The sequence below is a fragment of the Oratosquilla oratoria genome, chromosome 6 (genome assembly GCF_046742065.1).
Source record: "Oratosquilla oratoria isolate Oo_2021 chromosome 6, ASM4674206v1, whole genome shotgun sequence".
Lineage (NCBI taxonomy): Eukaryota > Metazoa > Arthropoda > Malacostraca > Stomatopoda > Squillidae > Oratosquilla > Oratosquilla oratoria.
Window position 1 is genome coordinate 84840576 of NC_134782.1, and position 15027 is coordinate 84855602.

At 39.0% G+C, this 15027-nt stretch overlaps 1 protein-coding gene across 3 annotated transcripts in view; it reads left to right on the forward strand.

The window, feature by feature from the left end:
* LOC143026678 (nucleolar complex protein 4 homolog B) overlaps nt 1–15027 on the forward strand; it is a 136165-nt gene that overhangs the window by 26955 nt on the left and 94183 nt on the right. Inside the window, exon 1 of one of the 3 annotated variants that reach the window (XM_076187480.1) lies at nt 13998–14221. The exons of the other annotated variants lie outside the window; for them this stretch is intronic. Coding sequence (XP_076043595.1) covers nt 14114–14221 — 108 coding nt within the window. The 5' untranslated portion in view covers nt 13998–14113. Of the gene's footprint in view, nt 1–13997; nt 14222–15027 lie in introns of those variants that run through there. 3 annotated transcript variants of the gene reach the window in all.

Genomic DNA, 15027 nt, shown 5'->3' on the forward strand with positions numbered 1-15027 from the left:
CCCCCACCTTTCTTGTGGTTTCTATCCTGATGAAAGTGTTTAAATCCCGCAATATTAAATTCAGCTTCGAACTCTGTACCATTTACCATGTCTCAGTTATTCCTATCATATCGAGATTTTCGCTTTTGACATACGCATGTATTTCTTGAAATTTGTTCCTAATACTACGAGCATTAAAGTACATCGTTTTAAGAAACTCGTGATTATTTCTTTTTGACACATTTTGAGTTTCAATATCATGTCTTATATTATCATTTTGTGTATTACAGAATTCAGACAATTCAAATTGTACCAAGCAATTCACATTGTATGCAGTAGAACACAAGTAAAAATGCATTGTTAAAAAAATCCATCTTATGAATAATTCATGTTTTCTCAGACACATTCAAACAGATTATAGTCTATTGGGGTTCATGCACTGTAATATGTCAGACTGACATTTACAAAATACACAGCATGGGGCAAGATTATGCCTACAGACACATCGTTTTGCTGCACATTTCTGGCAGGAACAGGTGAAGGCAATGTCATCTGGCAGCATGTGAATGTTGATGCCTGGCATTAACAAACCATCCACTTCTATGAAGCTGTATTGTAGTGGACAAAGAGAGGTTCCGTTGAGGCAGTTCATCTGTATGTGTGCAGCATAAAAGCTACTACGAATATGCTGCAAGGTGGCACGAGAATTTGAGGAAGCTGATCAATCGTTACAGCCTTACTTTGACGATACATCTGGTATCTCAGTTCATCCATTGTTTTGCATGATGATCCTGGCTTCAATACCTGAACCAAGTATGCCTCTGTTTTTGTTATGAAAACTTCAATGGAAGGATCATTAGGATTTAGTCCAAACCCTTGTATGAAGCTTAGTGAGTTTGCTTTCAGGGCACCTGCTTTGGTACCGAACTTACTTGTTGTGTCACAGCCTGTGAGGGTATGGACTGCCGGGAGTACATCACACAGGGGCCCAATCTTCTGTGCAAGTGTGTGAAGAGGAATGTACCTTGTAGAGTCGCCGACACCAGCTCTCATCCAAAGCTCAGCTAGCCCATGCTGGCAGTGCATTTGCCAGTGATAAAGTGCAATAACAAGTACATATATATCTGTAGATAAAACACATATCCTCTTGGTTCCAGTTATTGTTGCCTGTACTGAATGGGGGACCAGTCTGACATCAGCCTCCTCAATGGCAATATCAAGTTGTGGTAGATCAACCTCTAGTTCATCACGGGTGAGTTGGCAGTGCTGTGTGTCCAAGTCGTCGGTGCTTTTCATGCCTCTAATTACAACCTCTGGCCAGTTGGATTCATGGTGAGTCTTCAGCCATTCAGAAAAAAGTTTCTGGAGTTTTGTTTTGTTTGATGCTGAGGCCCAGAAGGATTCCATTGAGACTGGCAAAGGAAATGATTCATTCAAGGCACTGATCTCTATGCCTCTGCCAGTGGCCCTTCTGGATCTTTCTGAATCCTTTACTGAACCTTCTACATAGCTGTCAAAGACAAAATCAATGCTTTTTGGATTTTTGCAAATGTTGAAGATCATGTTCCAAAGATGCTCACACAGTTCTCCAAAGGATTACACATTTTTAGTCCTGATGCGTCTCATATATGCCATAACATCAACAATATAGGTTGTTGGAAATGTGTAGTCCCACTGAGAGGGATGTATGTAGTCTTCTGCAGCTAACACCTTCTCAAGTTCTATTATCAGTGAACTTTTGGTGGGCTTCGTCATATACCCATCACCATCTATGAGGCTGCTTGTCGGCAGTAGGCCATATCGAAAAACTTCTTTCATGTCACATCCCCTGACCCGAGCTATGTCTAATATCTTCTGTGCATTTCTGTTCTTTTTCTGACTGAACTATCAAACTTGCCATGTCATTATGATACCGAAGAAGTTCATCATAGCTAATAGTGAGGCCAAATCGATGAGAGTAGAACTTTTGCAAGCCTCATGTATAGCTTGAGCATTCATGATGTGTAGGTGTTCTTTACCTACAATGATGGACATTGTAGTAGAGTATCTGGTAGAGTGCAATCATTCGTCTCCTTATCCTGTGAGATACAGTAGACTAACCATCATCGTCTTCACCATCAACATCATCAGCCATCAGTCTTTCAACTTGTGGGAATTGATTGGGATCAAACTGGAATAAGACTTCGAGGAACTTCAACACTACAGGAGGTATAACAATGCTGTTCCATGACGTCTCCAGGTCGTTTGCATCACAAAATTTGTCTTTCAGGTGGAAATCTTCTGCCATCAATGCTTCCCGAATCATTTTGGCACAAGCAGTAGTGGGATCAATAGATCGTATTGTGTCCGCCATGTCCTCTACTGATATGGTATCCTTCAAGAACACCATACCAGACTTGTTTGGCTCTCTTGGAAATGAAATCGATAAGGTTCCCTTGTAATGATGACAAAGCAAGATGCGTAGTTCCCTATTACTAAAGGTGCATTGTACTTCACTACCAAGCACATTTGCCATGTCTCTAATGTCACAAAGAGGATACTCAACACCTTTAAGGAGATTAGCATCTACAGAAGCAATAAGTTCATGAAATACCTTCATTTTTGGAGAAACTTCTTGTTGGGGGTCACTACATTCTGTGTCTTTCTCATATCTACGGATGTATGACCTGAGACAGTTTTTGTGACACAGCAAATCAGCTCCAAATGCGATTCCACCAACCAGAGCTGCCTTGAGGGAGCACGCTAAGCGTGCGGCCTACCAGGGTGGAGTCATATGGGGTCAGGCGACTGCCTCAAATCCAGAAACCAGTACCCCTGCTGACTGGGGTTGGATTCAAAGTGAAGAGGTGTGGAAATACATTGGACAACCCTTCCATCAATAGCTGCATGCTACCAGGAATTAGCCAAATGCTGTTGCAAGAAAGACTGCCTCAAGAGGTGCAAATGTTTCCGCGCGGACTTTCTTGTACCGCACTGTGCAGCTATGTTTGTGACCAGTAATGTTGTAGTGAACCGAGGTCAATTCTCGAACATTTGACAGAAGATTTTGAATAATTTGTGCATTATTGTTTCAGCGTTAATGTCATGTTCATGTTTAACTAAGTCAGTTTTTGATTTAGACTCTATAATCATTCAGTCCATTAATTAAGTATATGATATGTCGTTAATAAAATGTGTTTTGATGTAATTTTTGGTTTATTTTATTAATAGTCATGTAAGTGGCGCTAAAATGTTTTCAAGCGTATCATAAATGAGTTCAGCATACCCAAAAACATACCATTTGATACCAAGATCACTAAAATCGGTTGAATAGATACCAATCTATGAGGAATATCGTCATCGCGAGCTCCTGATGGCGGCCATCTTGAAAAATGGCCGCCATCTTGGATTTTTAGGTGGCTAGTCGGACAGATCTGTTTAGTATACCTTATGGAGTCATCAAGCCAATTTTGGTGCTTGTATCATCAAATGCATGATTTTTCCACTAGCCGCCCCACTAAAATACTGAGTGAATGTCTTGAAGATCACATGTTCTTGTGTAAACGTCATCTTGATAAAAAAAAACTGTTGCTTTAAGGAATACTTCTGCTCTGTTGCTTTCTGCAATGCGGAACTTTTCACATACACCTTTGTGCTTGATCTGACCACATAAGACACATGCTGTTGAATAAATGTCTGCAGGATTAGGGGACTCGCGTGGTTTTATCTTGGATCGTGTGGAGAACCTTTTGCTCTGGTCACCAGTAGTCTCTACACTGCCAGGCGAAGAGCCCTGTGATAGTTTTTTGTCACTAATTCTATCTAAGGTCTTTTTCAATGTGTATTTTTTGTAGCAATCATTGTTCATGTGATAAACAAAGTGTGAAGTGTTTCCTTGCAGCAGCCGCTCATGAACAATATCTTGTCTGATATTTGCCGCTTGAAGAATACGCTCTCGGCCATTTTCAGTGCTGGTCACCGCACAGTTTGTGATTTGCTGGCATATAATGCACCTCTGAAAGTCTGTTTCTGACGGTCTTCTCCTCTTTAGTGGAACGCCCTCCATGATGTTAGTTATTTACCCGAAATAGAAAATAATTCAATAACTAACATGCATCTACTCTTCATGTGTCAAAAAATGTGAAAAAGCGATAATGTAATGAACAAAATTGTTGCTTTTTCACTACCCTGCTGAAAAATTAAGAAAGTGTTATTTAAGAGATCTCAAGATATAATCATTCCTACGCACAAAAACATGCGTATTGACATTTAAATCTAACATATTCACAGTAAAATAGTGACGGAAATTTCATACAAGGTAGCCGTTTTTGACGTATACTAAATCGTGATTTCCAGAGTTGCTACCATGATTCAGAATGTCTACCCAAGTTTTTTTTACACCTGAAGTGGTCCCTAACATGAAACTATTAAGTAATTTAGGGGACCTTGTACAGTAGTGCACACAGGACCCCCCTTAGCCACTGGACTAATATTCTTTACATTCAATTCTGCTTTTATGTCCATGTTTCTCGATCGGTCCAGTCCAGACACTCTTTTGATTTTCCTCAGAACTTTCATTTCTGCAGCAACGATTTTACTCTTTGTTTTGCTTGTCATTGTCCATGTTTCTGATCCATAAAGCATAATTGGTCTTAATACTGTTGTATACATCAGCACCTTACATTTTCTAGGGACATTGCGGTCTCTGAACAACACCGAAAGCATACCAAAGTTCTTATTAAATTGATTAATTCTGTTATTTATTTCGATTTCCTGATTATTCTGTTCATTAACTTTCACCCCAAGATATTCCAATTTGCTTACTTGTTTCAACTGGGCCCCTCCTATTCTTATTTATATGTTCCTCTCATTCCTCGTGATACTCATGACTTCCGTTTTATTAATGTTAATTTTCATACCATTATCATTCATAACTTTATTCCATCTTCCTGTCATTTCTTGTAGTTACTCTTCGCTGCTGCATATCACGGCAACATCATCTGCATATGCCAGCGTTATCGTGTTGTTGCCATGGTTTATTTCTTTCATACATTTGTCCATGAAAATTATAAACAGCAGTGGGGAAATCACTCCTCCTTGTCTTACCCCTGTCCTGACCTGGAACCATGGTGTATCTCCATCCCTTAGCTTCACTTTATTTTCACATTTCCTATATATACTCTTAATTGCCCTTTTCAGGTTTGCTGGAACATCGTATTCTTGATGCTCCAGTGCTCTCCAGATTTCTTCCCTAGGTACCTTATCAAATGCTTTCTCCATATCTATGAAGATAGCAAACTTGTCGAAGTTCCACTCCCTGTTCTTTTAAAAAAAAAAAATTCAATGTAAAAATTATATCCACTGTGCTTCTTTGTGGTCTAAAACCATGCTGCCATTCCCCAAATCTTTCCTCTACAGTCATTCTCAGTCTTCTCTCTATGACTCTCTCATATACTTTGCCCACATGCGATGGCAACGATATGCTTCTGTAATTATTGTAATTTGTGCGGTCATCTTTTTTGAAAATTGGGCATACGACCGCTTTACTCCAGTCATCTGGTATTTCAGCATTTTTCCACGCGACATTCATAATTCTGGTCAACCAGTTCGCACCCAACTCACCCATTGCTTTAATGAATTCTATATGTATCTCATCCTCACCAAATGCTTTTCCATTGTTCATTCTTTGGATAGCCGCCTGAACCTTCGCAACTGTAATTTAATCATTTTCACCTTCTAAGAACTCCATCTGATTTTCTTCTTGCGTTTCCATATTTTCTTGCCCAGCATTGAGTAGGTTCTCAAAATATTTTTTTCCATCTTTCTGTAATTTGATTTGTTTCCACCAACATCACTCCATTTTCATCCTTTACTGCATAGGGACCTTCGTTTTTCTCTTTTCTTTAGTTTCTTGCCATATTGTAGAGCAGCTTTCTTGTTCCTTCCATATCCTCTCTCAAATCATTACCAACTTTCTGCCAGACTTCTGCTTTTGATTCCTTTTTAACTCTATTACACTTATTCCGTGCTTATACATATTTTTCTCTGTTTTCAGCTGTTCTGTATTTCATCCATTTTCTGATTTTTTTTTTATTTTTTCTTTAACTGCATCCGCCATCTCCTCTGTCCACCAGGGCGTTCTTTTTTTTCTTTGTTTTTCCCACATACTTCATTTCAACCACCTCCTCTGCCACTTCCTTAATTAACTACTGTTTTCATCTGCTCCCATTCCTCATTTATATTTTCTCCTGTTTGCAGGTTTGTCACCTTTCCTCTGATTTTTTCTTTAAAACTTTCTTTCTTTTCAGGATTTTTTAAAGCCTCCACCTTGAATCTCCTCCTTATTTCCCTGGCACAACTCTCCACTTTCTCACGTTTATTTTTGCAACCACCAGTCTATGATCTGAGTCTAGTGACACTGATGGTATAGCTTTAACATCACGAAAGATCTTTTTATTATTTGTAATGACAAGGTCAATTTAGGCTTTGTCATTATAGCTTTGTAGGTTGTCGTTCCATCGATACCAAGTCCATTGATGACTTTGTCTATGTTTATAGAAAGTGTTCATAATTGACAGATTATTCATAGTACAAAAGTCAATTACTCTTTCACCCTCACGATTTCGATTTCCTATTCCATGCGCTCCTATAATATTTTCCACACCTCCACGATCACTTCCAACATGACCATTCACACCTCCAATGTTTTCTGCATTACCTCTAGACTTATAGCTACCAAATCCCTGGGTCCAGACGAAAAATTTCCGAGAGTGCTTAAAGAGTGTATATTTGAAAACTGCAACCAGTGAACGGAAATGTTTAATAAGTCGGTAGACACTGGTTTTATGGCTATTGCTTGGGGGCAAGCAAACGTTGTTCCTGTTTTCGAAAAGAGATAAATCGTCTGTATGCAACTGCTGACCAATCATTTGACATCAGTTATAGATCATTTTTAATCAATAATAGCTAATAGAATCAGAGATCACATCGAAAGACATAATTTGATTCGTGACTCACAGCATAGGATCTCCAAGGGTAAATAATGTGTAACTAATTTACTATTGTAATGCCCCCCCCCAAAAAAAAAAATTCCCATTCATTAATATTGTTCAAAATTATTTTAATGCAAGATATCCGGAGGGGGGGGGTAATTTCAGTATATTAATTTTAACTACCCATAAATCATGGGGCATACCCCCCCATCTTTTTCTGTGCCTACTTGACCGACGCATATATATTCTTCAGTAACAGCACCCCCTTGTAGTGCTGGGCAAATACCGCTAATTTCAATATCGAAATTATTGGTGAACAACAATACAGTTACCGAAATTACCGACAGTTTACCGGTAAAAGACTCGTGAGGTAGTAGTGACGTCACAAGTTCGAGTCGAGTTCGAAAAATCAATGTTTTTGTCCTTTAATAAGCTATATCTCTGGTTCTATTTTACATATTGTTTTTATTGTTATGTCATTGTAAAGGGAAAAGGTCATACTTTAATTGGTGCTACTATAGTATGCTATCTAGTATCTACCGAAGTTACCGCTCTCTGAGTGTTATGGTATAGCTTATCGAGTTAGATAGATAGATAGATAGATAGACTTTATTTAGCAATGAATCAATATACATGAAGTGCAAATAATGACAAGAATACATAGTTCGGAATAATAAATGCAAATTGCCGGGGATAACACAAAAAGCATGTACGCTTATTTCCATTGTGGTCCTCATCAGATTGTTATTCTACACTAAGTCACACTGACAACATACGCAGGGGGTTAAGGCTTGATTCACACTATCGGTCCGGTCGCGCTCCACTCCCGTTCCGCTCTCGGTCCGGTCCAATATTGTCTCATTAATTTCAATGGAAGCATTCACACTGGCGCTCTCGCTCCAGTCTTGCTCCGGTCACGGTCACGAGGATATTCATAAGCACCAACTGAATACAATATAACCTACAAAACTTACTTTAATTTTGTGGATTTAGATGAAATGCTAATAGAATTAGTCAAAAGGTAAACCAGAGCTGTATGACCTGACTTCGCTGCACTACAGTGATAATGTTTGCATACTTATCATATTGCCAAGGTACTGAGAGAAAAAAATACACATTATTAACCGAAGAAAGAAATTCCATATGTATAATAACAACCTATTATCCACTGCGGAAATGCATCTCCTTAGCTCACTCAACAAATATTCCTACACAAGTTTGTTTGTCTACTTATATTTTATCATTTTGCCAAGGCATTGAACCAGCTGGGGAGCTGAAATAATCTTTCAGTGTTTCTCTCGCGCCAAAAGCCTCCTTTGTAGCATTTCCCCCTCTTCCTCTCATTGGACGTACTGTGTTTGATGGAGGCATGACAACAGTATCTGGTAATGCAACAGCATTTGGGTGTATCAGATTGTGAAGTATGCATGTTGTTGTAATGATTGCATTAGCGTTAGAAGGCATAGCTTTAAGTTTCCTTAAATATATTCTGAAGGTTTGCACTAGAATACCAAATGTGCACTCAACTATCCTCCTGGCTCTAGATAATCTATAATTAAAAATCCTCTTCTCTATCTTATGTTCAGTCTGTGAACCTGGGTAGGGCCTCATCAAATTTCTCTTCAGCGGGAAAGCCTCATCTCCCACTATAACGTATGGTGCAAGCACATCAGTGCCAGGAAGTGCAGCATCTTCTTGTACATTTCAAGTCATCCTCAATTTTGGATAGTATTTTCTCAAATGTTCCTTTGTTCATTCTGAAATAGCTGTGGAATTTACTCTCATCATCAATAAGACGAGGATACAGAGTATGAAATTCTCCTTCAGTCTTCCTATCTTGCAACATAGGATGAACCCACAATCTCTTTCTTTTTCTATTTTGTTTTCCTTCTTCTTCATCAAGTGCAATAGCGAATATTGCCAACTCTGCGTCAGAAAAGTCACACTTCCTTCGTAACTGATGGTAAGACTTCTACTGGTATCGAGGGAGGGGCGATGACGGGAGCGAGAGCGGACCGTACGTGTGAATGCCTCAGAACCGAGAGCAGACCGAGAGTGGAGCGCGACCGGACCGATAGTGTGAATCAACCCTAAGGGGACCAGAGACAATCATGAGTAATACCAGTCAGAACACATATGACACATAAACATTGTTATAGTTTTGCTAATCGGTTTTTGCTTTATCGGTTAACGAAGCTTTACCGGTAGCAGAATTTTTGTCGGTAAGCTATCATTAAGTTTGTTGCCGATAAAACCGGTAATTTCACCGGTAGCTGCCCACCACTACCCCCTTCCTCTTTCTACCCCTTCCACATCCTCCGTATTCGCGTCAAAATTTGCCCAAGCGCGTGGTTGGCATAATTGTCTGAAACCCGGGGAGTCACAGTTCCACGCCGTAGGTTATCTACAAAAAAATCCGCATCCAAAAGAAAGAAAACTATGTGGTTTCCATAACACCGAAATTATATAAACCACTATAAACAACCCAACTAAATTAAATCGGCCTAGATACAAAATTGTAAACGGGTTAGGAATATTAAGTCCAAAGTCCAAAGTCCAAAGAATGTAATCGGATATCGGTCAAGGCTCAGGGCATTACGAGTGGCTAATGGGCGTCATTCTACTGAAGGGATGCCGCTCGTCAGATTGTTGTTTTTCACCTTCCTTCTCCCTTTTTGTAATGAGATAAAATGTTTATATTGGAATATAGATGTAGAAATATATATGTGAATTGGATTCTACTGAAGGGATCACTCGGCAGATTCCCCAAGAAAATATCGTTGCCAACCGGACTTGGAAATTATAACACACATTTTATACTGATGTATTTGTTTTGAATGGTTACCCAGTGAATTGTGTGCAGAACGACTGACAAGCTTTAATACTTATACAGGAGACCGGTAAAAAAAAAAGTAAGACCAAGTGAATTATGCGCACTGCTAATAATTAGGTTAGGGAAGGTGTGTGGATAATGTTCCATGATAAATGCTACATTGTAGAAGTGGGTTGGAGGATAATTGTAGAGAATCATCAATTTTGGGGGGAATATATGACTTGCGGATTTCCTAGGTCGGTAGACTACGCGCCTCATCCGAAGGTTCGATCGTGTGGTCAGAGCCATTTTATGAACCCTAATATCACGCTAACAAATGGATTTTCTTGTAGCTTGGTTTAATAATAATAATTGTGTTCTGGTCCAAGGTGATTGTTGTAATTAAATCCATATAAAATAACTAAGTGAAATAAAGAAATTGTTGATATAAAAAATGGAAAATTGCTTTGTTTAAATAACCATCATTGCATTATCTTTGTACTCTAAAGTCTACAAGGCGTCAGATAACAATGATGGTTACGATGTTTTTACTTGGAATTTAGCAAAACGTTCGACAATTAAGGTGTCCCACCTGAGACTATTAAATTAAGTCAAAACCCATGACATAGGAGGAAAAGTGTTTGAATGTACTAGAGCTTGGATCAGTGACAGAAAATACCGGGTCTCCATAAACGGTGTAAAATCCATATGGGGGAGTGTTTCTAGCGGAGTTCCCTAGGGCTCGGTTTTTTGGTCCCTTATTGTTCATTATGTATATAAACGACTTGGACAATGGGATTAATCGTGAAGTTGGTAAATTTGCGGACGACACCAAAATAGGACGTCTAATTAGGTCAAAAGACGCCGAATTTTACAGCATCCTGACAAATTGTTCACATGGTCGGTGAAATGGCAAATGAACTTCATTATCTCAAAGTGCAGCGTGTTAAACGTAGGTTTACATAACCCAGAAGGAAGATATATCTTAGATAACACTTTCTGAGAGAAAACTACTTGGCGTTATAGTTAGACCCATCCTTGACTATGCGGTACAGTTTTAGCCTCCGTCCTGTAGAATGGATATCGGTTCAGTATAGTGGTGGGCAGCTACCGGTAAAGTTACCGGTTTTATCGGTAACAGCCTTGACGGTAGCTTACCGGCAATAATTCTGCTACCGTTAAGGTTCCGTTAACCGATAAGCTATACCAAACACTCGTGGAGCGGTAAGCACGTCTCGGCTTGGTGGTACTGAGTGACGGTAGTGGTGGGCAGCTACCGGTAGTTACGGGTTTTATCGGTAACAACCTTGACGGTAGCTTACCAGCAAAAAATCTGCTACCGTTTAGGCTCCGTTAACCGATAAGCTATCCCATAATACTCAGCGGTAAGCACGTTTCGGCTTGGTGGTACTGAGTGACAGTACTGACGGCCCTACGTAGGATGAAAATTAACAGGAACGTATTCAACGTGCTAGATCGTCCTGCTCCCTTCTCGGCCCACAGATGCACAGTACGAAATGTACGTATTCGAATATGAAAATTAACAGACGTGCTAGATCGTTTTGTTCGCATCTCGGCCCGCAGAGGTTCAGTGCAAAATGTACGTATTCGATTAGTCAGCCTATGTGATCTAGAAATGAAGAGGTGGTCAAACTACTCGAAAACTTTTCAGTCTGCCTGGTTAAAGGATCCCCTGTTTAAAAAATGGTTAGCGGAAGTGAAAGAGGATGGAAATAAGGCACGTTGTAAAGTTTGTAGAACGGACATGAAAGCTCACAGAACGGGGAGATTGGAGAGACACTGTTTCCACACTTACCAGATCTTCATATTTAACTTTATATTTAATGACTAGATAAACACCATATGAGGACGGAGCCTTTATTTGTACGACGTTTCGCTTATTACAGCTTTTTCAAGTACAAGTTGAGATACAAATGCTTGAGATTAAATAAGGGGAAAGGAGGGAACGGGGAGAGAAAAAGGGGGGAGGAAGGAAGAGGAGGAGGAGGAGGAGGAGGAGGGTGGGGGGATTGGACACTGGGAAAGGATGAGAATGCTGGCCCAAACGTCCGTGAGCGAAATGTCCACAAAGGGTGGTTTAAGTATTTAATATTTTGCTGGCCATGGGTATTAGGGGAATAATGTGAGGAGATATGTTAAACATGCCCCTGTTTTGTTCAATAGTGTTCGTTCCTTGAATGATTGCTGCTTCTAAACACTTCCTGCGGATTTTGTCTGGTTCCCGCATCAGCAGCTCTGCATTCTTCCAGTCCATAAGATGGTTTTCCTTGTTTCTATGTGTCACACATGCATTGGTGGTGACATCATGCCTGACGTCGTAACGGTGTTCACGTATTCGTGTATTCAGGTCTTTATTAATATATGCATATTTACATAAATGTACGCAGTTGCTCATGAAAGACACCATCTGCATGTTACAATCTATTTGTACTGTACTTGTATTGGAGTTAATCACAAACAAGTTCACAAATACACTTATCAGACTCGCACGAGTGATGACTGACAAGGATATATATATAAGCTATGGGTTGGGGCAGGGAATACAGTATACCACAACAGACTCACGGAAAGCAGAGACAAGAATAAGCGGGCAGAGACGATCAAAGATTCTGGTGGATTAACACTGTGCCCATTGAAGTGGCCTCTACGACGCAAGGTAACGTGTTATTAAAAAATCCTATTTTGTTAGTGATACGCATGTAATTATTATTCGCGTAGTCTTAGGTAACTAATATTTGCGAGCCTTACCCTAGATTGGTGGAGGTGGCGCGCGCTGGCGATTCCGGTGGGCATGTATCCAAATGGATACACAGAATAAAAAATTAAAATAAAATATATGCGTGTGTTTTTTGTCCATTTAAAGGTACTATAATATAAATATAGGGATCGTAGAGTCCTGCTAATACAAAATTAACGTAATTCCAATATAAGAAATGACAACTATGAACAATTGAAAAAAACTTTGACAGAAATTCAAAGGGTTGAGATTGTGTTCCTGAGCCTAATATAAGAGGAACTTGGTAAAAAAAAAACATTATGAAAATGACCTACATATGTCAATTCATCTCGCACAAAACCTTTAAAACCTCAATTGTACAAAAAAACTTTGTCCTGACTAAATGAAAAATGGGTGATTTTGGAAATTAATTTTTATGTGTAATGTGTAAAAATGATGCATGTAATTATTTTTCTTTTATGAAATTCTGTTTCTATGTGAAAAATATATTCTTTGTATGAAATTGCACTTACATAGAGACGGAAGTGGAGTGTGAGAGGGGGAGGGGGGTATTGGTGCGTAGGCCTATGCACTGAGGGAGAGGAGGTAATGCTGTGACCTTACACGCACCCTCTCCCTACTCCCCGCCCACGAGAGTTGGAGTAACGACTCGGAGCGCAGGATTTTTATAGTGACGACGTTACAAAACTTGAGTTGTGACTACACACCATAGTAGGATGAAATTTGTTAAGATTTAAGTCATAAAGGCGACTCGAACTTGGGACGTCACTACTACCTCACGAGTCTTTTACCGGTAAATTACCGGTAATTCCGGTAACGGCATTGTTGTTTACCGGTAATTCCGGTATTGAAATTAGCGGTATTTGCCCAGCACTAGAACTTCAGTAGAATCAGTACAGAGGAGGATGGCCAAAATGATACATGGGCTCAGAAAATTACCTTACAAAGACAGGCACACTAGTTTAGACTCTAAAAAAGACGCAGAGTGCGAAGTGATCTAATAGAGGTGTTCAAATAGATCAAAGGTTTACAAGGGTGACGCAAACAAGGTAATCATATTAAGACAACAGGGCAGGACTCACAGTAATGGATTTAAATTGGACAACGGTGAACGCTGAAATCATCGGTTGTTTTAAGAAAAGGCAAGACAACTTTAGGGATGGGGATGACAGGTGGTAATAGACATGGAACTGCTTAGTGTAGGCCTTATGGCCTCTTGCAGTCTCATTCTTACATTGTTATACTTGGAATAACTTCGGTAATATCGCCCAAGCTGGAACAATACATTATTTCAAATCTGAATATAATAATTGGATAATAAGTATATAGACTAACTTGGATAATAGGAGACAGGACTCCACGAATGTTGTTGCTCTTCTGTACACTAAAATTTAATAGATACATGTTTTTCTTTAACATTCAAGGAACAGGACCCAGGGGCGTCGAGATCAGGGGGACTAAATAAAGTAAAAGAATCGAGAAGCATGGCAATGTTTACATATGCAATCGCAGTCGCAGTGGTGTGTGTGGTGACTGTATTCGAGAAGACAGTACTGTTACGATAAACGTTGTGAATTTTATAATATAGATTTAATGATGAAGGGAAAGAATGTGAATGAGTTAAGGGCAATAGTCAAATCTTTCAAGAAGGAGAAAGTAAAAAACTCAAATGTGATAATTGACATAATGGAAATGTTACACGTAAGTAGAGTGTTACCTGAAATGTAGCTGTATTTACATCGGTGTATTGATATTATTACATGAATATATATATATATATATATATGTATATATATATATATATATATATATATATATATATATATATATATATATATATATGATATAAAGTAGTTATAGTATAAGCGAAAGGAGCAACGCTGGAAGGGTCCTGCTTCATACTCACCAATTATTATTATAATTATACCTACCTTCAAATTCATGCATGATTCCAACTTTAGTTATATTTCCTAAACCTAAAAGCTAACTCTTCAATCAATTACCTGAATGATTTTCATGTTATGATGTATGGTATAGCTAGGTCAACATGAAAATGAAATTCCTGATATTTGAGCTGAAGTAGTTCTCATGGGATGCAAAAAGTCGCTATGAGTATAATGCAATTTGAATTATTCATCTAGCTGTCCTAGTTCTCGAGATATTGCATTTTGAATGGAATTAAATCGGGCCTATTTTTTCCCAGGAAATCGGGCCGAAACGTGCGGTCTGACTAATCGCCGATCAAACGTAAACAATGACGGTTTTTACTGACAGGCACAATTTTATATAAAAATTTAGTATATGGTTGCATTATTTGACCTATTTTCTATAAGATGTGTGATTTCCATGTAATTTGATCATAGAATTACGTTTCTATCCTTTGCAAAATCACCCACCACAGCTACGAATGCCGTCAAATTACATTAAAATCATACATTTTAAAGAAAATAGTTTGAATAATTCAACTATATGCAAGCTATTACACTAATAGCACAATAGTAACAAAC